At 45.9% G+C, this 27,500-nt stretch overlaps 1 protein-coding gene and 1 long non-coding RNA gene across 2 annotated transcripts in view; one reads left to right on the top strand and one right to left on the bottom strand.

Annotated features, from left to right (window-relative positions):
* The first annotated feature begins 2,445 nt into the window (after positions 1–2,445).
* Positions 2,446–7,999, top strand: LOC143300557 (uncharacterized). The gene is made up of 2 exons (XR_013057671.1): positions 2,446–7,424; positions 7,512–7,999. It is a non-coding gene; the product is annotated as an uncharacterized LOC143300557 (long non-coding RNA).
* The window catches only part of LOC143300556 (neural-cadherin-like), an 81,893-nt gene continuing 59,475 nt past the window's right edge, over positions 5,083–27,500 (bottom strand). Inside the window, exons 29-42 of the mRNA XM_076614310.1 lie at positions 26,235–26,425; positions 24,884–25,131; positions 23,646–23,914; positions 23,124–23,265; positions 22,483–22,695; positions 20,166–20,411; positions 18,460–18,643; positions 17,610–17,782; positions 15,956–16,241; positions 14,886–15,081; positions 13,533–13,777; positions 12,489–12,629; positions 11,442–11,555; positions 5,083–8,811 (exon numbers count right to left, since the gene is read on the bottom strand). Of these exons, the coding sequence (XP_076470425.1) occupies positions 8,561–8,811; positions 11,442–11,555; positions 12,489–12,629; positions 13,533–13,777; positions 14,886–15,081; positions 15,956–16,241; positions 17,610–17,782; positions 18,460–18,643; positions 20,166–20,411; positions 22,483–22,695; positions 23,124–23,265; positions 23,646–23,914; positions 24,884–25,131; positions 26,235–26,425 (2,899 nt within the window). The 3' untranslated portion in view covers positions 5,083–8,560. The remainder of the gene's footprint in view (positions 8,812–11,441; positions 11,556–12,488; positions 12,630–13,532; positions 13,778–14,885; positions 15,082–15,955; positions 16,242–17,609; positions 17,783–18,459; positions 18,644–20,165; positions 20,412–22,482; positions 22,696–23,123; positions 23,266–23,645; positions 23,915–24,883; positions 25,132–26,234; positions 26,426–27,500) is intronic.

Genomic DNA, 27,500 nt, shown 5'->3' with positions numbered 1-27,500 from the left:
TGTCCCCCTTCCTCTCTGAAAGCAAGCCAGATCGTTCAGCAAACCACTGTTGGCATTGTGTTCCACAACAGCACCCCTAACAACCACCCCCACACCCACAGTGTGTATGTTATGTATACCTCGACCTAGAAACAACCTTTATAAGTCCAGCTTCCTATACTCTGGTGGAAATTTATGGAATAACCTTCCACTCGTTTTAAAAGATATAACGAATAAAAATGTGTTTAAGAAAAATATGAAAAATTACCTTATTAACTGTTCAAAAGATGAACAGTAATACAAATCTATATCTATTGGTTACCAAATTCATGATTTGTGAGATGTTTTGTATATGCCTTTGGTGTTGTAAGAGGGTGTATGTGTGTGCGAAACGGGATGTGTTGTAAATGTGTTGTAAATGCTAATGTGTGTTTCATTTTCGCACGACTCGGGTATGCACGTAATTATATTTCTAGTAGTTTTGTGGTTTTGTTCTATCTATCTCCTCACTTCTCCTTTTTTTTCTTTTTTCTTTTTTTTTCATTTTTTTTTTCAGATGGCTTGATGTAATCAGCCGTTGCTTATTCAATTTACCATCTTGAAATACAAATTTTGACTTGACTTGACACCCATACCACCCCTCATTTCAACACAAAACCGGACACTGGTCAGTGTCCTAGTTCTCGAACTCGAGTCACGTGTTCCGACTGACCCTCGTTACGTTGTCTCGACTGTGGAATGCGGAAGAGACTGTGTGATGGGCGGGGTTACACAGGTGTTGTCTCGCCCTGGTAAGAGCACCCGTATACAGACTATTGTCTTGCCGTGAAGGGGTGGGGAAGAGGGGGTGGGGGGTACACGGAATAACAATAGTAATAATAATAATGGATACTTATATAGCACACTATCCAGAAATCTGCTCTAAGTGCTTTACAAAAACGCTTTTGTTAACATAAAACATTATATCTATGTTACATACACACACCAAAATGTGACTACACACACACACACACGCGCGCGCGCGCACACACGCACACACACACACACACTGCATACATACATTTTAACATACATGTGTATCTAACAGCTACCCTAACACATACGCACACATAGGCAGGCACAAAAAGGAGTTTGAGGAAAGATGGACAGGGGGAAGGGAGGGAGGAAGGGTGTGTGGGTGGGTGGCTGGAGGGAGAGGAAGTGAGAAAATGAGTTGAAGATGTAAAAAAAGTGGCGAATCCATGACAACGTTCAGGTTTTCGTTTTATTGTCCTGACTCTTATGGGTTTAAAAATTTTTTTTTTTTTAATTACTATTATTGTTGTATTGATGATGATCATTACATTATTATTTGTTTATTTTTCATTGTGGTTTTGTTTGCATGTCTTGCTCTTGATACTAGTTTATTTCTATCGTCTTGAAACAGCTACGGTCTGTCAGCATATTTTACTGTTGGTGTTTGTTATTTACCATGATTTTTAAATGTCCCTGGTCTATTAGCAGAGTAAACAGAACGTTTAAAAAACGCATTTCGTTTAGAAACTAAATCAGCACTATTGTTGTAGTTATATCATCAGTCATTCTTATTTGCTTTTTGATATTGTTAATATGTTCAAAGATTTTGTTGTTGACTGTTAATATGTAAATTATTCACAGATGCATCAGTATACTTTTTTTGTTCTCTTTGAATATTGAAGCATACACAAGTATCTAAAGTATGCATTTTATGTTTTTATTGTTATATTACAAGGTTTACTTCTCTTGACAGCATTTCTACAATAACGATCTATGCCCATCAGAAATCGATCAAACCAGAGTCAGTTGGTTGACTTGTATTGCTGAAACTTTTGTAGTTAGGGGTTTATATTCATCCAGTTATTTGCGTTTCTTGGTATTACAGAAACGTTTGTAGTTAGGGGTTTATATTCATCCAGTTATTTGCGTTTCTTGGTATTACAGAAACTTTTGCAGGTAGGGGTTTATATTCATCCAGTTATTTGCGTTTTTTTGGTATTACAGAAACCTTCGTGGTTAGGGGTTTATCATCATCTAATAATAATGAAGAAGATGATGATGATAGTGATGTCATATGACGATGATGGCAGTGTGGGTGATGATGATGATAAAATGATAAAAGTGTGTTTAAATAGCGCTATCATCCCCACTTCTTCAAGTTTATTGTTCTGCTGTGGAAGTGTAGAGATATGAACACATGTGGAACGGTTTGCAATCGTGATCATTTCAAATGAACCGAAGTGATTGTAATCAATACAACTGCAAAATACATATACACGAGAAAGAAAAAAAAAAAAAAAAAAAAGGCCGCACACACACACGAACTTACACACGCACAAACACACACACTACACCATACCATACCACAGCATGCACACGGCAGTACACTGATCTCTGCTTCAGTGGTTTCATCCACACCAACTCAACACAATGGGAATGGCATAATAATTCTTCTGACTTTTATTACTGTACACGCAGTCAATTGTATTACAAATTCTATGGGTGAAAAAACAAACAAACAAACAAACAAACATCATACAGCAACAAATATGCTAAAAACGTTAAAGCAAAATGCTTAGCAAAAGTCTTTTTAAAAAAATGAACATTTGAAAAAAGAAAGAACATTCGAAGGCAAAAGTTAATAATAAAGACCTATTCCTCTATCAATAACCCTACTTAAAAAACAACAATGTATATATATATATAGAGAGAGAGAGAGATCTTCGAGAGGGGAGAGAGAGAGAGAGAGAGAGAGAGAGAGAGAGAGAGAGAGAGAGAGAAGAAGAAGAAGAAGAAGAAGAAGAAGAATTCTAAGCACAAACTAACATTACAAGAAGAGAAATAATTCCTTGCACTAAACTATTTTTTGTGTTGCATATACCATTTGTCACGTATGTATAAAATCGGGATTTAAAGCAATATTCCGCCTATTGCTATGCACACATGCAGAACTAAAAAAGAGAAGAAATTCACGAAACATGTCTTGAGCATGATAAACTCAACGTCTGCATGAAATAAGCTTCCACCGCTGATAACAGAGCTTCAGACATCTGCATCTAACAGTAAACTAAAACAAATGAATAAAATGATCAACATAAAAACAGAAAGAACTGGAGACAACATTATCATCTCTCTATTCGTCCTATCATCAACGTTAATCAAACACTACTTACAAACAGCAAAAATTCTGGGTGGTTCTCTCAGCTGCGCGAGTCACAACACGTACGATTATAACAAACCCCGGTTATTCCAATGCTGCCATGTTCGTTTTTTGCTTTAATTCTTCCTTTCGGTTTGTGTGGGAAGAACTCTCGTTTAAAAAAAAATTTTTTTTTCAGAACACAGACAGGAGTAAGGAAGAAAAGGAAGAAGACAGGAAGGAACGGAGGGAGGGAGGAGGAGAGAGAGAAGGTGAGAGAGAGAGAAAGAGAAGGGTGAGATGAAGGGATGGGTGAGTAGAGCACAGAATGGTTCTAACAATTCTTTGTCACTTACATAAAGAGAGAAAAAAAAACAACCCCCCCAAACAACAATAAATCAAAAACAAAACCACCCTGGACATAATACAGACATCTTCTCACGTTATTTTATTCACCTTATCAATTACAAAAGACGGGAAAAGTAGACAAGCGCACAAGAGGACGGTGAAGAGAAAAATGCATAAACAACTGTTAAAAAAAAACAACAACAACAAAACCCCACACACATCCACATACACAATAAATCCTTGAATACAGGGAACACATAGAACCGCTTACGTGAAGAAAGCAATGAATGAAACCAGAACAAAATCCAACATAAAGAATCAGATCATACAGATACATAGTTTTATTGGCAATACTTCCCACAGCGACGTCTAACACAGCATCCTTCGTTACAACACAAACCCCGTGTTTCATGCAAAGATGTAACAAGGGTCACATGCATTAATTCTTTCTTCTTTTTTTTCCATTTCCTGGCAGGTATATAATTGGGAATGATTATCCCCATGTCAAGGATCAAAAGAGTTAATTTAGTGATCAGTGATGGACTGACATGCAGTGAGCAGACATTCTTTCACTCGATCTCATCAGCACCATTATTGGACAGTGGAGAGAAGCAAGAAGAAAAACAGTGACTGGAGTGAATTGAAAAAAATCTTGTCCGGCGCAATAGCCGAGTGGTTAAAGCGTTGGACTTTCAATCTGAGGGTCCCGGGTTCGAATCACGGTGACGGCGTCTGGTGGGTAAACGGTGGAGATTTTACGAACTCCCAGATCAACATATGTGCAGACCTGCTAGTGCCTGAACCCCCTTCGTGTGTAAACGCAAGCAGAAGATCAAATACGCACGTTAAAGATCCTGTAATCCATGTCAGCGTTCGGTGGGTTATGTAAACAAGAACATACCCAGCATGCACACCCCCGAAAGCGGAGTATGGCTGCCTACATGGCGGGGTAAAAACGGTTATACACGTAAAAGCCCACTCGTGTGCATACGAGTCAACGTGGGAGTTGCAGCCCACGAACGCAGAAGAAGAGAAGAAGAAGAAGAAGAAGAAGAAAAAACAACAACCCAAACCACCTTCACCCCACACGTTGTGCCTGTTCTTCCACAGATTTACCGATGCATGTTGATATGTATTTTTAGATAAAAAAAAAGTTCAGATGTTCCATAGTCTTTTACGGCCATATGGACGGTGAGTTCACATCCACTGTGTCTAAGGCTCGGCATAGGAAAGCGGGTACCAATATTCAGCATCCTCCGTTTTAATCTTTCCCAACCAAAGTTAGTGCTCATCAGTTCACACCTAGGTGGAGTTAGGGAAATCGGGAGTAAAGCGCCTTTCCCAGTGATGTTATCCTGGGGAACGGCGCTTTGCTCCGATTTGCATGAGTGAGCACAGTTCGAGGCCCCGTTTCGGCATGGTACAACACCATGCCGAAACACAACACCATGCCGAAACGGGGCCTCGAACCCTGATCACTGGTGAACACTGGATTAGATGTCCAACGCCTAACTGATTCTGTCATGGCGCCGACTGGTTGATTACCTATGCATACATTTTTTTACTTTATTATTTTCGTGTTTTGTTCTTTAAAAAAGAACAAAAAAAAAAAAAAAAAAACCCACCAAACAAACAAAACCCCAAATAAATCACAGACAGATGTACCTGCTACAACAAAAGCCCGATATAGATTAATGAATGTTTGATCATGATTAACAATGGTGGTAACGCGATAATGAACTGAATGTTTGATCATGATTAACAATGGTGGTAACGCGATAATATTCATTATAAGCGAGACTGTACATGATCTTGACTGAAGCAGTACGAACACTTTTCTTGTAATTTTTTTTTTTTTCAACACAAACTTTAAAATTCTCTCTCTCTCTCTCTGTCTCATCCACCGACCGACCGATCAACCCACCCATACACACACACACCGAGACAAAAAACGAAACCAAAAAAAAACACCCAAAAAGCACGCATAACCCCAACACCACCACCCTTAATAATGTAGAAATTTGGTCATACCTCACATTTTAAGAAGTTGACATTCCAGTTTAATTAATAAATGGGTGTGGTGTTGTATAAACGTGGTTTCAAAATACCGATGAAACGCGCACTATCTGTAAGACAACTCACGCTGTCTTTATTCCCCAACCCCGACCCCTCATCAACATCAAAGTAACATACCGAAAAACACTGTGTGACCATTTCCTGTTCTTTCTGAGCAAATCGTGTATATCGTTAGATGCGGTGGAGGGGTAAGTGTAGTATTACAAATCAGACTCTTTGTGCATGTTGGGTAATTGTTCACTGTGAACGCATGCTTGTCATTTCGACAGTTATTTTGAACGGTGTCTAATATCACCAGAAAGCGAATAACAACGTTCAAGTTCAACAGTTCAAGATTCATTCATTCGAAACCAGTCAAGCAAAAAATAACAACAAAAAAACAACCCCCCCCCCCACCGCCTCAAAAAAAAAAAAAAAAAAAAAAAAGGCAACAACGACAACACTTCAGTTCAGGGTATATTCTTGTCAAAATGGAATGTTTGAATCATTGCGAAAACAGCGATGCTAGAAAAAAAAAAGCAGCTGCGAAACGATGTACATAAAGCAGAAAAAATGTCCTAAACAGCAGCAAGAAAGAACTCATAACAATTCATCTAATGCTGAACTGAACAATCATCAGAGAAACACACACCTTTTTGCTATTGTTGGTTAAACATCTAAAACATACAACGATTTACTCAGAACGTCGATGATTCTGATGACTGAGATAGACATTTGTTCGTGGAAAGGCATAGTGAAATCCGATGCAGACAGACAGACGAAGAAAAAACAGATATAAAAGGCAATATTAACGTTTTTACCCGTCCACTCTTCGATGTTGAAGTCAGAAATAAAATCTACCCAAATAGGTATACCTGTTTCAATCGCGAACCCTTGTGTCGTCGTGCACTTTCGTTTTCAGCCTCGCGCGAAGGACACCACACTTCATTCCGTTTACAGTTTCGAAGTGCACAACTCAATACCCCCAAAGCAGCACTCCATTTTTAGACACCTTTCTAATGTGGACAAGTTCATTTTAAAATCCTCTTCTATAGTCGACAAACTTATATATATATAATTAACATTTTTACCCGTTTTGGAGATTTTCACGTATGTTTTGTACTGCCGACGGATGAAAATGTTAATTATAAGAATGTCGAACCAGAGATGGTGGACACGTTCGTCAGAAACAGGTATACCCATTTGGGTAGATTTTATTTCTGACTTCAACATGGAAGAGTGGACGGGTAAAAATGTTAAAATAGCCATGTAAAATTCATTTTGGTGAATTTGCAATCCCCCCACCCGCCCCCACCCCGACATTTTTTTTGTATGTGCATAGTTATCATAATCAACATGTGGCGTTATCAATACACATACACCCACCCGAGCATGCCACAGACGATGAATCTATCCTCTCTCACACACATTAACATCACACACATATATAATTCCCCTCTTTCGACCTCCATCCAGCCCCCCCCCCCCATCTCTCTCTCTCTCTCTCTCTCTCTCTCTCACACACACACACACACACACACACGATATGTCATGGAATTATAATGGATTGATTTCTTTCAGGTTCTGGGAGGAGAGCCCACGTGCAGTAAACGATTATGACGTCATGAGGCATACAATCAAACTAAATTTTCCCACCTCAAAACACTAGAGCAAACCTCTGAAACCTCTAAAGGGCACGGCAGTGATTATTTATTCATTACTGACATGATGGAGAAGAAACCCAGTGGAAACGGGTGGTGTGGGTGGAAGGGGTGGTAGGCAAAAACAAAACCAACAAAAAAAAACAAACAACAAAAACAAACACACACACAAAACCCCCACACACCTGTGGATTAATTATATAAAAAGAATTAAATGACATAAATAGGCGGATAGTTTGCACAGGACAGGAATGTCAGACCCCTGCCGGAGTCTGCAGTAGTTGGGTCACGGTTAAGTATGTGTAATTAAATAGGAATTTACAGAAAAAAGTGATGCGCAAAAAACATATCAGATCATAATGTGTGTGTTTTAAGGGAGAGAGAGAGACAGAGGGGATGAGAGAGAGAAAAAAAAAAGCAATCACGATCAATAGAAAAGTTTGCTACAATTGACATCAGTGTTCGTGTGGTATTTACATCAACAACACAACAAAAAAAATCGTTCTATACTTTTTCATGTTACTTAAACACTTCATCATAAATATCCCAGTTCATCATCTCACAAAACATTCACAATCAAACAAACAAAAAACAACAGCATTTCTTCGATATAAACATTCACCAGAAAAACACCACCATTTTTTTTCGTAATCAATGGATAAAGGGAAAACCAAAGGGTGGGAGGGGGAGTGGGGTGGGGGGTAAGACAACCAAACCATACCTTGCTGGGAAATTCTTTTCTGGAAGTCCTATGGAGATAGAGTGGCTGTCATTCGCAATTAAAAAAAAAAACAACCCAAAAAACCTCCCCAAAAAACCCCAACCTCTCATCCCTTCTCTCCCTGTCGCTTCCACGATGCACGCACACAGCAAAAAACGCACGTGCATCAAGTCAATACACAAGCCGTACAGCATGCAGGCACCAACACACAACCATACCTGACTGCACGTGAGAGACGGGGAGGCCTGCGATGCGGCGTTCCAGCATACTGTACTGTGCCCCTACCACCCTGGAGGCTTGTACAGATGATGACAGCAGTTAAGTCACGCACGCACGGAGAGGGACGGACACACACACACACACTTAATTCCTGCCCGTTATGCGCTCTTGCAATGTAGGACAGCAACAAAGATCCAGCCACTCTTGGCTGTTTTGGGCCAGACACACTCAAATCTTGTCAAATCAAATTATGGTGCTTGAAGCCTCGCCGACCTCTAAGGCCAGACACACTCAAACATACACACACACCATGCACACACACACACACACAAACACCCCCCCCCCCCCCCCAACCCCGCAAAAGGACTCTCTTCATTATTCCACACCCCTCCCCCTTTCCCCAAACAACCACCACCACCACCACTACTCCTGCCCGGCGCCGTACATATCAGCCAGCTTGGCAAACTTGGGACCCCAGTCGTTGAGGTAGTCGTAGTCCTGGCTGCCGGCGGAGCTGGAGGACCCCAAGGAGCTGAGGCTGCCCGCCGTGCTGCCGGACCCTTCCTGGTCGAAGGCGATCAGCGTGTCGTGCGGCGGGGCGTCCGGGTCGTCGTCCGCGTCCCGGAGTCGGTCGTGCAGCACGTCGCCCACGTCGGGCCGATCGTCAGGCACCCCTGGAGGACGGAGAGAGAATGAATGAAATGAATGCATCCTATATGCGACAGGAGCTCGATGCGGTCGTCGTTGGAGCAAGGCAACAGACAGGGGACAGTGGTTAAACTTAGGGTGCTATGTTGTTGTCACAGAAAGGGTACAGTGGTTAAACTTAGGGTGCTATGTTGTTGTGACAGAAAGGGTACAGTGGTTAAACTTAGGGTGCTATGTTGTTGTGACAGAGACAGGCGCAACAGCCGAGTGGTTAAAGCCTTAGACTTTCAATCTAAGGATCCCGGGTTCGAATCTCGGTAACGGTGCCTAGTGGGTAAAGGGTCGAGATTTTTCCGATTTCCCAGGTCAGTCGGCTCTACCCAGGTAGTCAACCTGTTGTGCACATGAAAAGCGCTTAGAGCTTGGTCTCCAACTGAGGATACGCGCTTTATAAGTATCCATATCATCATATCATATCCACTGCGTCCAGGGCTCGACACTGGAAGGCGGGGCCCAATTCGCTCCTTTCACCCTTTTAAACTCACCCAGGCGAAGTCAGGTACCCGTTCACACCTGGGTGGAGTGAGGGCAATCAGAGCAAAGTGCCTTTTCCCAAAGAACACAGTACCGTGCCGAAACGGAGGTTTGAACCCCGATCACTGGTGAACACTGGATCAGAAGTCCAACGCCAAACCGACTTTACCACGGCGCCTCTGTATATATATATATATATGATAGTCAGTCGTGTCCGACTATGACCATCAGAACAGCAGAGGAGGCAACTGCTGTTCTGACTATTTGGGCAAGAATTTGATTATAGTGGAGAGTGTCTTGTCCAAGTTACATCCCCACTCTCTCGGCCAAGAGGGTTTTAGGACAGTCGGCGTTGGGATGGTTCCCAAAGGCCAACTAGTCTACAAGGCTGCAGCACTAACAGCCAGTGCAATTTTGCCTCCTAGTTTGAGAGTCATAGTCCTTCACAAGAGACTAAGCTGTAAATGGTTTCCCACTGACTGGAGAAACCATTGATAATACAGCTCTCACTTTGCTGTTGGCCCAAATGTAAACTTATGTCAATCTGTGATGTAAGCCGAGTGTTGGGCCTTGCGGCGCCTCTGTAAGGACAGTTAACTACGCTCAGCAGCCAATACAGAGAGTCCGTGAGGGTCTGGGTTACAATCCCGCTCTCGCCCATTCTCCCAAGTTTGACTGGAAAATCAAACTGAGCGTCTCGTCTTTCGGATGAAACGATAAACCGAGGTCTCGTGTGCAGCACGCACTTGGCGCATTGAAAAAGAACGCATGGCAACAATGTGTTGTCCTGTGGCAAAATTATGTAAAAAGAAATCCACTCTGATAGGTACACAAATTTGTAAGCATGCACTCAAGGCCTGACTCCTCCTTCTTCTTCTGCGTTCACTTGTATGCACACGAGTGGGCTTTTACGTGTATGACCGTTTTTACCCCGCCATGTAGGCAGCCATACTCCGTTTTCGGGGGTGTACATGCTGGGTATGTTCTTGTTTCCATAACCCACCGAACGCTGACATGGATTACAGGATCTTTAACGTGCGTATTTGATCTTCTGCTTGCATATACACACGAAGGGGGTTCAGGCACTAGCAGGTCTGCACATATGTTGACCTGGGAGATCGTAAAAATCTCCACCCTTTACCCACCAGGCGCCGTCACCGTGATTCGAACCCGGGACCCTCAGATTGACAGTCCAACGCTTTAACCCCTCGGCTATTGCGCCCGTCACTCAAGGCCTGACAAGCGCGTTGGGTAATGTTGCTGGTCAGGCCTCTGCTTGGCAGAAGTGGTGTTGCGTACATGAATTTGTTCGAACGCAGTGACGCCTCCTTGAGAAACTGAAACAGAAACTAAGCTTTTCAAACAGCCAGAATGACCACTGTGAAAGTATTGGTATCAGTATCAGTAGCTCAAGGAGGCGTCACTGCATTTGGACAAATCCATATACGCTACACCACATCTGCCAAGGAGATGCCTGACCAGCAGCGTAACCCAGCGCGCTTAGTCAGGCCTTGAGAGAAAAAACAAACAAAAAAACCCCAACAAATGAAGAAGTAAATGAATATTTAAATATGGATAAATAATTAAACAAAGAAGTAAACGAATATCGAAATAATAATACAATAATAATAATGGTATTTATTTCGCGCTAAATCTTGTGCAGAGACAAATCACAGCGCTTTCGCACCAGTCATTCACACGCATGCATAACTCTAAAACTGTAGAAACAAAAGACAAGGAAGAGGCAGGCAAGGGAGTCTATGTTGGGAAGAGGTGGGTTTTTAAGGCCAGACTTGAAAGAGCTGAGTGTGGAGACTTGACGAAGCGAAAGAGGAAGTTCATTCCAATTGCAAGGTCCAGAGACAGAGAAAGAACGGCGGCCAACAGTCGAGTGTTTGAATCTGGGTATGCGTAAACAGAGTGGATCCGAAGCCGATCGTAGTGAGCGAGATGGAGTGTAAAGGTGAAGGCAGAAATATGAAAAAAAAAAAAAAAAGGAGATACTACTACTACTATCAATAAAAAAAAAAAACCAAAAAAACCCCCCAAAAAACCCAGACAGTGATGGTAATAAATAAACAAATAAGCAAACTGCGAAAGATGCAACGAAGCGCCCACTCACTTCTTCCCCGGGGTATTTCCCTGCTGCGAGGTATCACATCTTCGGGTGGCCTCATGGTCTCGTTGGCCGGGGTGGGCAGCTTGGTCAGGTCAAAGGCGTTCTGGTCCTCCTCGCCTGCACATCGACCACCAGTGCCCGGGGGGTCAGTGTTTTAATTGCAATGTTTTTAAAAGCGAATATGTGAAATGCTTTTATTTCAGAACATATGTTTATTACTCTTGTTTAATCAAGTTATCCGCGTGTGTGGGGTGGGGGTGGGGGTGCGGTGTGGGTGTGTGCTGATTATCTGGTTGTGGTTTTCCGCAATTCATCTTTATTCTTATCTTATCTGTCTATTATAATCAATGTGCAGTATAGTAGGCTATGTTTATAATTATATTCAAATAATGTTTCTTAATTCTTTCTGTTTTTACATTAAGAATACGAGTTATTACCTGCAGTGTGTGGATGTATGTATGAAACGATGTATGTGATATTTTTTACATTTGTATCTTCGTAATATTTGTAGGGGCTGTTGTTGGCTTTTACAGTTATGGTCCCCACGTTGTTTACTTGTCTCTTGTGATAATGCACCTGACCAAATTTCTCCAGTTGGAGATAATAAAATTATTCTTATCTTATCTTATCTTGTCATTTTGTTAACAACCATAATCGTGCGGCGTGCACAGCGGATACATTCATTCCTACACGTGCGTGCGTTTACGCTCACGTGCATAAACACGCACATAAGCAAAAACCAGAGAAATAAAAGGGATACATGTACAGACACGGAGCACACTTTAAACACACTCACACAATATCTCTCTTAACGTAATATAATAATCTGTACGTGCAGACACAGAGCACACTTTTTAACACACATTCTGTTTGAAAGACATGGACCATAATATAAAAATATCATATAATTCATTCACTCTGCGCATTGTGGAATACATACACCCGCTCCAAAATACTCAGTCTATATATTTAGACAGTGGTAAAAGCACGCACGCACGCATTCACACACACACACACACACACACACACACAGACGCAGGGCTTACGTACCAGCTCCCTCTTCGTCATAGAACATGACGTTTTCTCGGATGTCAAAGTCAGCGTCATCCTCCACGACAAACTTGTCGAAGTCGTCCTTGTTCTTTTTGCGCATGCAGTAGGTCACCAGGAAAAACGCCAGCAGTATCAGGACTGGGGTGGGGGGAGAGAGAGAGAAAGGTTAAACGTTGAAACACACTCTCACACAATCTCTGTCTGTCTGTCTGTCTCTCATGCAGTAAGTGACCAGGAAAAAAAACGCCAGCAGTATCAGGACTAGGGTGGGGGGAGAGAGAGAGAAACGTTAAACGTTGAAACACACTCTCACACAATCTCTGTCTGTCTGTCTGTCTGTCTCTCATGCTCTTATGTAGTAAGTGACCAGGGAAAAAAAAACGCCAGCAGTATCAGGACTAGGGTGGGGGGAGAGAGAGAGAAACGTTAAACGTTGAAACACACTCTCACACAATCTCTGTCTGTCTGTCATGTAGTAGGTGACCAGGAAAAACAAAACGCCAGCAGTATCAAGGCTGGGAGAAAAAAACAACAACGTTAAACACTGAAACCACTCTCTCTTTTATTGTTAGAAACCTTTCTTTGTATCTATATGAAGCTTTCAAATTCCGAGAAACCACTGCGTCACGAGAATACTGTGTTTCTGCATTATGTTTCATAGTTCGGCTAGTTTAAGTTTGGGAGTGATGTTATATTTTCCATATATGTTGCATTATGGTGTTTCCATTACATTATGTTCACATACCCCCTCATAAAGGGCCTTGGCCTATGTAAGAATAAATCATCTAATCCCTCTCTCATGTCTCACCTAATAATTATGGCTCTCACTAAAAAGTCACCCCATACACACATCCGCTGCATATATTATTCACTAATTCAGTCTACATTTTTTAGCCCGTTTGAGAAACATTCCACGCATGGACACCCCCCAATCCTCCCTCCCCCACACACACAAATGACAACCAAACCCAAACCAACCCTCCAACCTACAACCCCACCCATACCCCTCCCCTTCGACCCCCCCCCCCCCCCCAAACTCACGAATAACGACGACAATGGAGACGACGATAGCGGCGATGGCGCCCGAGGCGATGTCGACCGACTGGTCCTTATCCTCCGTGGGGTAGCGGTTGCACAGGGCGCCGTACCAGGGCGCGGTGCAAATGCACACCACGCTGCCGTTGAGCACGGAGCAGGGAGAGTCCATGAAGCAAGGGTTCTCGGGCTCGCAGTCCGACTGGCACACGTTCGTCGCCCCGTCCACCTCGTGGTACCCGGGCTGGCACCTGTGGCACGCGCGCGCAACGCACAGGCACACACACACACACACACACACACAGACACGCGCGCGAGCGCACGCACACACACACAAGCACACATGTACACACACACACACACACACACACATACATACACATCGAGATACATGTAGTATTGCATTACATTGGTTTGTTGTTGTTGTCATGCTCACACACACACACCCACACACTTGCACACACAACACACACACGCCCGCACACACACCGATACAAGAGGTATTGCATTGTATTGGTTTGTTGTTTTAGTAATGCACACACACACACACACACACACACACACAGACACACACACACGCGCGCACATACACAAACACACACGCACGCACGCGCACACACACACACACACACACACCGAGATACATGTAGTATTGCATTGTATTGGTTTGTTGTCGTAGTAATGCATGCATACACATACATACACACACACATACATACATGCACACGCTCACACACCGAGATATATGTAGTATTGCATTGTAGTGGTTTGTTGTCGTAGTAATGCATGCATACACATACATACACACACACATACATACATGCACACGCTCACACACCGAGATACATGTAGTATTGCATTGTAGTGGTTTGTTGTTTTTGTAGTACTGCACCGTATTCGTTGCTGTTCTTTTAATCTGTTGTAACATATTTAAGGTATTGTACTCGTAGAACTGCTTTTTTTTTTTACCCTCTACTGAAATCATCATATAGTGTGTGGACCTGTGTATGGGTGTTTACTCTGTGTGTGCGCGCGCACGTGTGTGTGTGTGTGTGTGTGTGTGTGTGTGTGTGTGGCAAATTTTCGACTTCCTGTGTATGTGGAGGGGGGGGGGGTGTATGCGCGCGTGCTCAAGCGCGCGTGTGTGATTGTTCATATATATATCTATATATATCTACATATCTCTCTCTCTATATATATCTCTCTCTCTCTTCAAGCTGTAGTAATGTCTTGGTGTGTATATATATATATATACATATACATACACAGACACACATAGATATTGATACAGATACTACCCCCAAACGAACTCCAACCCCCCCCCCCCCCACCAGCACACTCTCTTCACCGACCCCCTACCTGCAGACGCCGTTGCCCCAGAGGTTGTGGCAGACCATGTTGAGGGGGCAGGGGATGGGCGGCACGCAGCCGTCCGGGTCAGGGCATCCTTCCTGCACGTTCTGCTCGTTCACGAAGCGGACAGTGGTGGCCTGAGAGTTCTCTCCCTGCTTCAGGGGCACGTAACTCCCATCCACTCGCACGTCCTGGATACAGGCTGAAGAGTGGGGGTGGGGGTGGGGGCGGTGTTGTTAGTGAATAGATAGATACATATATATTTCTCTATTGCACTGGGAAATCATTTGCAGCTTAGTCTTTTTTGTGAAGGACCAACTCTCAAACTAGGAGGCAAGCATGCACTGGCTCTTAGTGCTGCAGCCTTGGGGGCTAGTTGGTCTTTGGGAACCATCCTAACTCCGACTGTCCTAAAAAATAAAAAATAAATTTTTTTTAAAACAAAACCCTCTTCGCGGAGAGAGTGGGGTTGTAGCTTGGGCTCTCCACTATAGTCAAATCCTAGCCCAAATAGTCGGAACAGTAGTTGCTTCCTCTGCTGTTCTGATGGCCCAGTCAAACACGACTGACAATCATACGTACATACATACACACATACATAAAATACATACATAGTAAAATATAAGAAAAAATATATATTAAAAAAAGAAAGGAAGAGAAGGGGGAATATACACGTTAATAAAGAAAAACTGAAAAAAAATCAACAATATATCCACAAAAACGTCCACCACTACCCCCCCACACACACACATACAACACTCCCTAGCCCCCCCTTCGCCACCCACAACACCCCCAACCCCCTATCCATCCAGCCCCCCCCCCCCAGCCACCCCCCCAAAAAAAAACCACAACACTCCCCCAACTATTCCCCCCCCCCACAAGCTCCCCCACACACAACACTCCCCACTCTCCTTCCCAACACACCCCACCCTCCCAAAAATACCTCCGTAACCCCCCATCCACCCCCACCGCCCCACTACAGCTACAGTCCCTCCACCTCCACAATATCCCCCCCCACACACACACACACAAACGTACACACCAGAAAAAAACAAAAACAAAAAAACACAACTCACTGTCCTGCAGATCGCGGTCGACGACCCGGGCCCCCGAGGGGCTGGTGACGCTGGCCCCGCCGTACATGGGCGACTCGCTCGTCACCCTCATGTACACGTTGCCCTGTGGGTCGCGGCGCGTGACCCGGTTGCGGCCTTCGCCCGCGTCCAGGGTCAAGGTCGCCACGTGCATGACGCGCGTGAAGCGGGCCACGTGCCAGAAGCCGTCGCTGGCCGTCGTGTTGAGCAGCAGGAGGTTGTCCTGGTTGTCCAGGTTGTACACCACCTGCAGGCGGCCGTCCGTCAGCTGCAACCAATCAATGGACGGTGTGTTGACACTGACCATGTGGAATGATGGCCTAGAGGTAACGCGTCCGCCCTCAGAAGCGAGAGAATCTGAGCGTACTGGTTCTTCTTCTTCTTCTTCGTTCGTGGGCTGCAACTTCCACGTTCACTCGTATGCACACGAGTGGGCATTTACGTGTATGGCCGTTTTTACCCCGCCATGTAGGCAGCCATACTCCGCTTTCGGGGGTGTGCATGCTGGGTATGTTCTTGTTTCCATAATCCACCGAATGCTGACATGGATTACGGGATCTTTAACGTGCGTGTTTGATCTTCTGCTTGCATATACACACGAAGGGGGTTCAGGCACTAGCAGGTCTGCACATGTGTTGACCTGGGAGATCGTAAAAATCTCCACCCTTTACCCACCAGGCGCCGTCACCGTGATTCGAACCCGGGACCCTCAGACTGAAAGTCCAACGCTTTAACCACTCGGCTATTGCGCCCGTCAGCGTACTGGTTCAAATCCACTGCATTGGGAGGTCATTTACACCTAAGAGGGAGGCACGATCGCACTGGCTCTCAGTGCTGCAGCCTTGGGGGGCTACTTGGCCTTTGGGTCCATACCAGCGCCGACCGTTCCAAAGCGCTTTTGCCGCCGAGACAGTATGGATGTAACTTGGGCAAGACACTCTCCACTGTAATCAAATTCTAGCCCAAGATGGTCTGTACAGCAGTTTGCCTCCTCTGTTGTTCTGATGGTCACAGTCGGACACGACTAACATTTTATAGATATAATGATTATATATGACTGTTCACTGCCAATGCCTAGATATCTAAGGAGTCCAAACGGGCGCGAAACTGCAATCATATCAGGGATACAATTGGCTCTCTTCCACAGAGCGCATTCAAAATAATGTTTTCCAATTGCAGTCTCTGAAGGGTTTGCTTTTTTTTCAGATATGAAATAACGGAAGCGTTGTTTGTTACCTGCATTTGTTTTCCTCCACTATTATGTTGTATGAAATAGATATATAGACAGATAGATGGACAGTTAGATAAATATATAGACAGACAAACTGATAGACATATATATATATATATATATGTAGAGAGAGAGAGAGAGAGAGAGAGAGAGAGAATTGGCTAGATAAACAGATAGACAGTATTAGATATATTGACTGATTGATTTATAAATGTGGATTTTTTTCGACGGAGTTTTGCCAAGGACAACCCTTTCGTTGTCGTGGGTTCTTTTACGTGCGCGAAGTGCACCGCAGCACATGGGAGTTTACAAAAACCGAAAGAAAAAGAAACACACACACACACACACACACACACACACAAAAACCCAACAACAACAACCACAAAAAGATATCACTGCACTGACCTGCATGGTGACCCGCTTGGTGTTGTTCGGCGTGGACACCGTGAAGAGGACGCCGTCCGAGTCCCACGTGCGGTACATGAGCTGCACGTCCAGCCGGTGGCTGGGCAGCCGGGCGTCGTTCAGGGGCCGCCACTCCAGGAAACTCTCCCGCCCCAGGTCCCGGGGCTGGGTTTCTAGAAGAAAAGGGCAAGGCACACAGCAAGGCCGCCTTTAGTTTCTATGTCTGTCTGTCTGTCTCTCACTCCCCCCCCCCCCCCCCCCACACACACACCCCCCTACTGAGGAGGGTGCAGGAAAAGGTGTGGAGCGATTGCACGTGCACAATAACTTCGATGCAGTGAATAAAAGGAGTCGCGAGTCTCAAGAGTCTCTCTCTCTCTATCTCTCTCACGCATTAATTCGTGCCAAGGACCTCATGGTCAATGACATTAATGTGTCAAGGTGTCAAAGTGTCTGTCTCTTTCTCTCACGCATTAACCCGTGTCATAAGGACCTCATGGCCAATGACATTAAAGTGTCAAGGTGTCAAAGTCTCCCTCTCTCTCTCATTGATCCATGTCATAAGGACCTCATGGCCAATGACATTTTAAGTGTCAAGGTGTCAGTCTCTCTCTCTCTGTCTGTCTGTCTCTCTCTCTCACACACTAATCCACACACAACCCCCCAAAACACACACACACACACACTAACACGCACACACACACACACTAACACACACCACCCCCTCACCCTTCCACAAACGCACCAGCACTGACCACCACCACCACCACAACACCTCTCCAGTCACTCAGCCAGACACTCAGTAAGACAGACAGCGACCCCACGCCCACCCGCCGCACCCCCCACTCACCTGCAGTACACTTGGACCCTATCCAGCCGGGCCTGCAGCGGCAGGTGGCCCGCTGGGGGTTGAACGTGGCCTCACAGATGGCGTTCTGCCCGCAGTCCGCCAGATCACACAGCTCGTCCTCGCGGGGGCAGCCGTTGGCTCCAGAAGGCACACCCACTGAGGGCTTGTAGTGCAGGTCGTAGTACTGGGGACACAACAGTTTCAGTTTTCGTTTTCTTAAGACCCCTGAAAACGGAGCATGGCTGCCTACATACTCCATACTGTGGATATACAAACTACACGAGCTGTGGAGTGATGGCCTAGAGGTAACGTGTCTGCCTAGGAAGCGAGAGAATCTTAGCTGGTTCGAATCACGGCTCAGCCGCCGATACTTTCTCCCCCTCAACTAGACCTTGAGTGGTGGTCTGGACGCTAGTCATTCGGAAGAGACGATAAACCGAGGTCCCGTGTGCAGCATGCACTTAGCGCACGTCAAAGAACCCACGGTAACAAAAGCGTTCCTGGCAAAATTCTGTAGAAAAATCCACTTCGATAGGAAAAACAAATAAAAATTGCACGCAGGAGAAAAGAAAAAAAAAGAAAAAAAAAGTTGGCGCTGTAGTGTAGCGACGTGCTCTCCCTGGGGAGAGCAGCCCGAATTTCACACAGAGAAATCTGTTGTAATGAAATGAAATACAAATACAAATACATGGCGGGGCAAAAAACGGTCATACACGTAAAAACCCACTCGTGTGCATACGAGTGAACGCGGGAGTTGCAGCCCACGAACGCAGAAGAAGGCGTCACTGCGTTCGGACAAAATCCATATTCGCAACACCACATCCGCCAGGCAGATACACACTCTGCCACTCACACATCCTCTCGTTTACCGATCCATCCACACACACACACACCTCCTTCACCCCACACCACCTTCAACCACACCGAATCACCCCCTCCCACACACACACACACACACACACACGTGGGCACACACACACATACACACACAAACACACAGATACAAACACACTTATCCCTCCCCATACCACCACCACCCCGAACAACATCCCCATATTCCCCTCCCACCCTCCTTACCCTCGCCAATAATAACAATTACGAATAATAAGAAGTATTTATATAGCGCTGAATCTTGTGCAGAGACAAATCAAAGCGCTTTCACAGAAGTCATTCACGCGCATGCATAACTCAATACCCGAGAAACTGAAGACAAACAAAAAAAAAAGCAGAGGTGGGAGGCTATCTTGGAAAGATGCCAACCCCCCCCCCCCCACACACACACACCACCCCAACAACATCCCCACATTCCCTCCCCCCTCTATACTCTCGCCAACCACACCACCCCAAAAACACCCCCACATTCCACTCCCCCCTCTATACCCTCGCCAACCACACCACCCACACCACCCCCAAAACACCCCCACATTCTCCCCCACCTCCATACCTTCGCCAACCACACCACCCCCACACACACACCACCCCCAAAACACCCCCACATTCTCCCCCACCTCCATACCCTCGCCAACCACACCACCCACACACACACACCACCCCCAAAACACCCTCACATTCCCCCCCACCTCCATACCCTCGCCAACCACACCACCCACACACACACTACCCCAACAACACCCACACATTTCCTCCCCCCCCCTCCATACCCTCGCCAACCACACCACCCACAACCCCACGCCACCCCCACCCACCTTGCTGTTGTGCATGAGGTTCCGCACGCAGCCGTTGAAGCCAGGATGGGAGGCGCCCACCACCTGCGGGTCGGGGAAGCGGTGGCCCGGGGCCCGACCCCCGACCTGCAGCAGCGTGGCCACGTTCAGGAAGCTGTTCTCGCCCTGCGTGGTCGCCATCGTGCGGCACGTGCTCGTGTCGGGCGGTGTGCTCTCTGAACCCGACGGGGCCGCCGCCTCGCAGTCGTCCACGATCATTTCCACGGACTGGGGGAAGAGGAGAGAAACCAGAGTGTTGGTGAGACGAGATGAGACTAAAAGAAACGAGGCGCGAGGGTTGGTTACAGAAATGTCATCAGTTAACGGTTCAGAGAGCAGCGTCTTTCTTGTTGGCGCATTTACAATCTGTGTTAAGTTATATGATTCAAAAGTGCGTCTCAATTTATCCGTGGTTTCAACAAATCTACATCAAAGTCACCTAGCACATTGCCTTCTGTGGAATAGTTCATAGCATCTTTCATCATCAGCTCAAAGCGATCTTGCCATTCAACCCGTTCTTCGGGTTCTTCTGTAAAGAAAAGATACAAAGACTGGCTTTGTACCTTTCAAACGAATCACTAGTCAAATGCATTCTATTCTATATTGATAAAAATTACATACTTGTTTATAATCAACTGACTGATGAACATAGGAAACCAATCATGTTTCCAGTCATACTGTGGCATCTCGCCTGACGAGATGGTCTCAAGGAACAGATATATTATCAGAAACTAAATCTGGTAAACGTGATTCAGAGAAGCCAAAAGCATGAAAGCAATCGTCAGAATTTGATAAGATGGAAGGAATGTCTGATATCTTGTTCAACATATTAAGACAAGTATTCAGATAACCAGAGAGAGAGAGAGAGAGAGAGAGAGAGAGAGAGAGAGAAGACAGACAGAACGAGAGTGGGGTGAGGTGAAAGCGTAAAACTATAAAGTTCAAAAGTATCCACCACTCCCCTACACTGATGGGTGAAAGCAAAGTGGGTGAACTACGAAGTTCCAAGCTAAAAAACACACACCATACCGCTAAAACAAGGACGGAATTTAAACTTTAAAAAAACCCATCGAAACGGGCAAACACTTTAAATGTCCCATAGACTTCTACAGCCGTAGGGAGGTATCAACGAATTCACACCCACTGTGTCTAGGGCTTGGCACAGGAAGGCAGGGGCCAATGCTCTCCTTCCGCTCATTTTAACCTTCCCGAGGTACCCATTCACACCCGGGTGGAGTGAGGATTCGGATTCGGATTCGGATGGTTTATTCAAAAAGGCCTTAGCCCCTTATGAAGGGGTGGTGTGTAAACTTATTTCGAAAACATTATGACATACAGTATATGATACAATAAAAGAAAACTATACCTAGATTGATAATCAGGAACAACTAAATAACTGGATTTTGAATGCTTTGTATAGATAAGTTGTAAATTGTCTGACTTCTTCTTCACGACGTGACGTCATAAGCAAAACTAGTTTAATCATAGAAGGCTGAGAGTAATATTTCTGGGGTATGAAATTACACCTTAGTTCACATAACTTTGGACAACAAAAAATGAAATGTAATTCATTTTCTTCTGCATTTGTGCACAATGGACAAATAAGATCATGATCACTATGCTGTGTGTATCGAAAATGATGAATTGCAATATCTGAAAGCCCAAACCTTAATCTTGTCAGGGTGGAGTGAGGACAATCAGAGTAAAATACCTTTCCCGAAGAAAACAGCACCGTACAGAAACCAGTCCTCGAACTTAACGACTAACCAAGTCTGCCACGACAGCCTCGATGGTTTGTGGGTGTATCAGGCATCTATCAATTTCTTCTTTTCCCAGCAGATGTGGTGTAGTGTATATGGATCTGTCCGTAGGGTTCGACACCTCACTGAAACTGAAAGCGCCACGGCGCCTCCCTGTTGGAAGTAAGGAAGTGGGGAGGGGGGGGGGGGCGGAGGGCTGGCAACACTAAAAATTAATAAACATTGAGGCCAGGAGAACAAACGATTGACAAATATTAAAGTGTGGCAACTCTCTCCATTCACAAGGTACACTACTTTTTTTTTGTTAATCGAGGGCAACACTAATTATTGTGACTGAGGATGGGGCAGGTTTTTTCTTTGTTTTGCCTTTCAGAATCGAATGTACACATTATTTTGTTGTTGTTGTTGTTTCTTTCTCTCTCTTTTTTCTCTATCTTTGTTGTGCTACACGTGGGACCTTTTATTCATTGCCCCGACCTGGCCAGGTTAAGTCAATTCCCCGGGGCACCTTGCTTCAGTCTCCTGGCGGCCTGACTCACCTTGCCCTTCCTGACGATGTCAATCTTGTGCCACTTGCCGTCCGCCAGGGTGGGCAGGACGGGGGAGGAGCTGAGGGAGAGGGTGGCGGGGCCCGAGCCGTGGTCCACGTGCAGCACGGGCAGCCCGCCCGACAGCTGCAGCAGGAGGAAGTCCTTGGGGCTGTCCTCCTGGGGGTCCGTCAGGGGTCCGTTGTACAGCAGCAGTCCGTCACCCTGGGCAACACATACACACACAATTCACGATAGTGTTCTTTAAATGTGTGTCTATGTGCGTGTGTATGTGTATGTTTGTGTGGATGTGTGTGCGTTTGTTGAGTGTGTCTGTGTGTGTGTTGTATGTGTTCATGCAAGCGTGTGTGTGTGTGCGTGCGTGTGTTTGTGTGTGTGCATGCATGCATGTGTGTGTGTGTGTACGTGTGTGCGTGTGTATACCAGGGTGGTAATGAATCAATGGAGCTGTCGCTGTCCTCGCACTGCTCCAGTGTGTGTGTGTGTGTGTGTGTGTGCACTGCTCCAGAGTTTGTGTGTGTGTGTGTGTGCGCACTGCTCCAGCGTGTGTGTGTGTGTGAGTATGTGTGGGTGTGTGTATGTGCGTGCGTGCGTGTGTGTGTGCGCGCACATGTGTGCATTTGTGTGTTTACCTGCGTGGTGATGAACTCAATGGAGGTCTGGCTGTCCTCGCACTGCTCCAGCGTGGGGTACATGGCGAAGCTCTTCCCGTCGAAACTGTGACGTAACTGCTGACAGCGAGGGCCGTCGAAGCCTGCAGGGCAGTTGGTGCACCTGTCAACCCACACGGAGCACAGCACCACGTGACTGACTGACACTAGGACGTCCAGAGGGTCAGGGCCTAAGTTCTCATAATATCGTCAAGCCTTCCTCTAGTTTCTGTCATGTACAATAGACTTCTGCTCTGTCTCTTTCTCTGTGTGTCTGTATCTCTTTCTCTTTTTCCATCTCTCCCCATTTTACCTAAACGAAACGTTCATCTCACAGATCTTGTGTGTGTGTGTGTGTGTGTGTGTGTGGTTGGGTGGGTGGGTGGGCGCGCGCGCTCCTCTATCTCACACTACCCTTTCCCATCACCCTCAACCCCAAACTCCTTCCTTCTCTAACCTCCCACAGCCCCCCCCCACCTCCCCGCACCCCTCCCCCCAACTCACGAGAGCACGCCAAAGTCGTTCTGCACGCAAGTGCCGCCGTGGTAGCAGTAGTCGGCCGAGCATTCGCGAGGGTCGGGGAAATCCAGGGCCCGGCAGCCCTCGGCAGCCCGGATGAAGACCTCCACGCCGACGAAGCTGGTGCCGTTGGAGTTGACGAGGGCGGGGTTGCCTGTGATGTCCATGTAGTTGTAGCAGCCCCCCTCGAACACCTCCTCGGCGCACGCGTCGATGGGCACCTCGGAGACGGTCAGACCCAGCTCCCGCTCAAACTGGGTGGAGGGAGGGAAAGAAATTTCAACATTACTTCAACGTCAACAACGGGTAATGGTTATGAATATCTATTTCTGGTGGTTGTTTTTTTGTTTTGTTTGTTGGTTGTTAGCTGTTCTTGCTGTTTTTTTGGTTTGTTGGTGTGTTTGTGGTTGTGGTGGTGGTGGTACTGTTGACTGGTTGGCTGGTCAGCTCCTTCTTTTTCTTCTCCCTAACTCTGTGTGAAGTCACTCAGGCACCGCAAAGACCAGACTGTTCATCAAATTCCTCTGCTCTGTCGATCGTTGTGTCAAAACCTGGGTCTCTGGAAGGTGGCAGAATGGTTAAGACACTCATCTGCCGATACAGTGTCCGTGCGGGTCTGGGTTTGATCCCCCGCTCTTGCCCTTTATCCCAAGTTTGACTGAAAAATCAAACTGAGCGTCAACTCAAGTCATTCGGTCGAGACGATAAACCCAGGACCTGTGTGCAGCACACACTTGGCGCACTGTAAAAGTGTAAAGAAACCTACAGCAACGAAAGGGTTGTCGACATTCTGGCAAAACTCTGTGGAAGAAATTCACTCAGATAGGTACACAAACATATATATTTTTTAAATCATGCATGCACTCACTTCCTGACACAGCGCATTGGGTTATACTGCTGATCAGGCTTCTGCCTAGCAGATGAGGGGTATCATATATGGATTTGTCTGAACACAGATGACAGGAAACAGATGATATGAAAACAAATAAAACTGCAGGCACAAAAAATTACAAAAAAAGAAAAAAAGGATGGAACTGTCTGTACCGACACGCTGTCAAATGCGGAGAGCACCCCCCGAATTTTACACAGAGAAATATGTCGTGACGAAAAATGTAATACAATACAACACAGTGACGCCTCCGTGAGAAAACTGAAACTGGGTCTCCGCAGAACGGTTTCACACCCAAGGTAGCCTGCAACACTCAAAAGCTGACTTGACTCACCTCCGCCTTGTTCAGCGCCACCACGCTGTCTGACTGTGAGGACGGGTAGTACGGGGAGCCATGCACGGCGTAGCGGACGTCCGTGAAGCCGCCTTCAACGTCCTGCACACTGATGATCTGCACGTTCTGCTCGTCCGTGTTGAGCTTGCCGGCCAGCAGGGCCCGGAAATGCTGGAACAGGCTCTGAGGCTTGTTGCCGTTGCTGGCTGAAGGCTTGGGCACCTTGATGAACGCCTCGGCACTCGTGTCTGTGGACATGGGAACGGAACAGAATAGACTGGACTAAAAAAAATAGAGTTAACAGTATAGCTAAGAACAGAATCGAATAGAACAGAATAAACTAGTATGGAATGGAACAGAATAGAATGGAATGGAATATAGAGCAGAACAGAATAGAAAGAATATAAAACAAGAATAGAATGGAACAGAACAGAACAAAATGGGATGGAATGGAATAGAATAGTACAGAACAGATTGGAACAGAATAAACGGAATAGAATAGAATGTGATGGAACGGAATAGAACAGAACAGAATGGAATATAGAACAGAACAGAATAGAATGGGATAGAACAGAATTGAATAGAGCAAAACTGAACAGAATGGAGTGGAAGAGAACGGAATAACATTGGATGGAACAGAACTGAACAACATGGGATGGAATAGAATGAAATAGAACAGAATAGAATATTACAGAACGGAACAGATATAAATAAGTCCTGCCCTTGCTTTCATTTACATTTTTTTTCTGTTCATGTGGATCTAGTCCTGCTGTTATTTTCGTTTCTCTCTCTTTTTTTGTTTTGTTTTTTTGGTTGTCCCCTCTGCCTCAACTAGCAACAAGAGTGTTGTTGTATTGTGTTGTGTTGTGTTGTGTTGTGGGGTGGTGTGTGTGTGTGTGTGTGTGTGTGTGTGTGTGTGTGCGCGCGCGTGTGTGTGTATGTGTGTGAGCCTCCTAGGTACTGAATTCTGTGTGTGTGTGTGTGTGTGTGTGTTGTATGTGTGTATGTGTGTGTGTGTGAGCCTCCTAGGTATTGACCTGTGTGTGTGTGTGTGTGTGTGTTGTATGTGTGTGTGTGTGTGTGTGTGTGTGTGTGTGTGTGTGTGTGTGTTATGTATGTGTGTATGTGTGTGTGTGAGCCTCCTAGGTACTGAATTCTGTGTGTGTGTGTGTGTGTGTGTGTGTTGTATGTGTATGTGTGTGCGTGTGAGCCTCCTAGGTACTGAACTCTGTGTGTGTGTGTGTGTGTGTGTGTGTGTGTGTGTGTGTGTGTGTGTGTGTGTATGTGTGTGTCACAGAGTGTGTGTGTGTATGCGTGAGTGTGCGCTTGACTGACTGACTGACTGACTGACCTGAGAAGCGGGTGGCCCCGGAGTTGCGCACGGCCTCCTCGGGTAGGTCCTCCACCACCACGCTGACGGTGGAGGTGACGGTGCTGTCCCACACCCGGTCGTACACCCGCACGCTGAACCGGTACGGGGTGGCCGCCGTGTTGCTGGGTACCCCCTTCATCATCGTCACCATGCCCGTCTGGTTGTTCACCCTGCTCACGTCAAGGGTCAGGGTCAGGTTGAGGTGAGGTGAAGTGAGGTGAGACAAGACAAGACAAGACAAGAAAAGGTGAGGTGAGGTGAGGTGAGACAAGACAAGAAAAGGTGAGGTGAGGTGAGGTGAGGTGAGGTGAGACAAGACAAGATAAGGTGAGGTGAGGTGAGGTGAGGTGAGGTGAGACAAGGCAAGACAAGAAAAAACAAGGTGAGATGAGGTGAGGTGAGGTGAGGTGGGGTGGGGTGAGCTGAGGTGAGACAAGACAAGACAAGACAAGACAAGACAAGGTGAGGTGAGGTGAGGTGAGGTGAGACAAGACAAGACAAGAAAAGGTGAGGTGAGGTGAGACAAGACAAGACAAGGTGAGGTGAGGTGAGACAAGACAAGACAAGGTGAGGTGAGGTAAGACAAGACAAGACAATGACAGGGGAGGGGAGACAAGACAAGACAAGGTGAGGTGGTGAGGTGAGGTAAGGTACGGTAGGACAAGACAAGACAAGACGAGGTAAGGTAAGGTAAGGTAAGGTAAGGTAAGACAGGACAGGTCAAGACGAGGTGAGGTGAGGTGAGGTGAGGTGAGGTAAGACAAGAAAAAACAAAGTGAGGTGAGGTGAGGTGAGGTAAGACAAGACAAGACAAGACAATGTGAGGTGGTGAGGTGAGGTAAGGTACGGTAGGACAAGACAAGACAAGACGAGGTAAGGTAAGGTAAGGTAAGGTAAGGTAAGACAGGACAGGTCAAGACGAGGTGAGGTGAGGTGAGGTGAGGTGAGGTAAGACAAGAGAAAACAAGGTGAGATGAGGTGAGGTGAGGTGAGACAAGACAAGACAAGGTGAGGTGGTGAGGTGAGGTAAGGTACGGTAGGACAAGACAAGACAAGACGAGGTAAGGTGAGGTAAGGTAAGGTAAGGTAAGGTAAGACAGGACAGGTCAAGACGAGGTGAGGTGAGGTGAGGTGAGGTGAGGTAAGACAAGAAAAAACAAGGTGAGATGAGGTGAGGTGAGGTGAGGTGAGGTGAGACAAGACAAGACAAGACAATGTGAGGGGAGGGGAGACAAGACAAGACAA

This window comes from Babylonia areolata, chromosome 26, assembly GCF_041734735.1.
Source record: "Babylonia areolata isolate BAREFJ2019XMU chromosome 26, ASM4173473v1, whole genome shotgun sequence".
NCBI classification, from domain to species: domain Eukaryota; kingdom Metazoa; phylum Mollusca; class Gastropoda; order Neogastropoda; family Buccinidae; genus Babylonia; species Babylonia areolata.
Note: the sequence above shows the minus strand (reverse complement) of the source record. Positions and strands in the feature narration are given on the sequence as shown.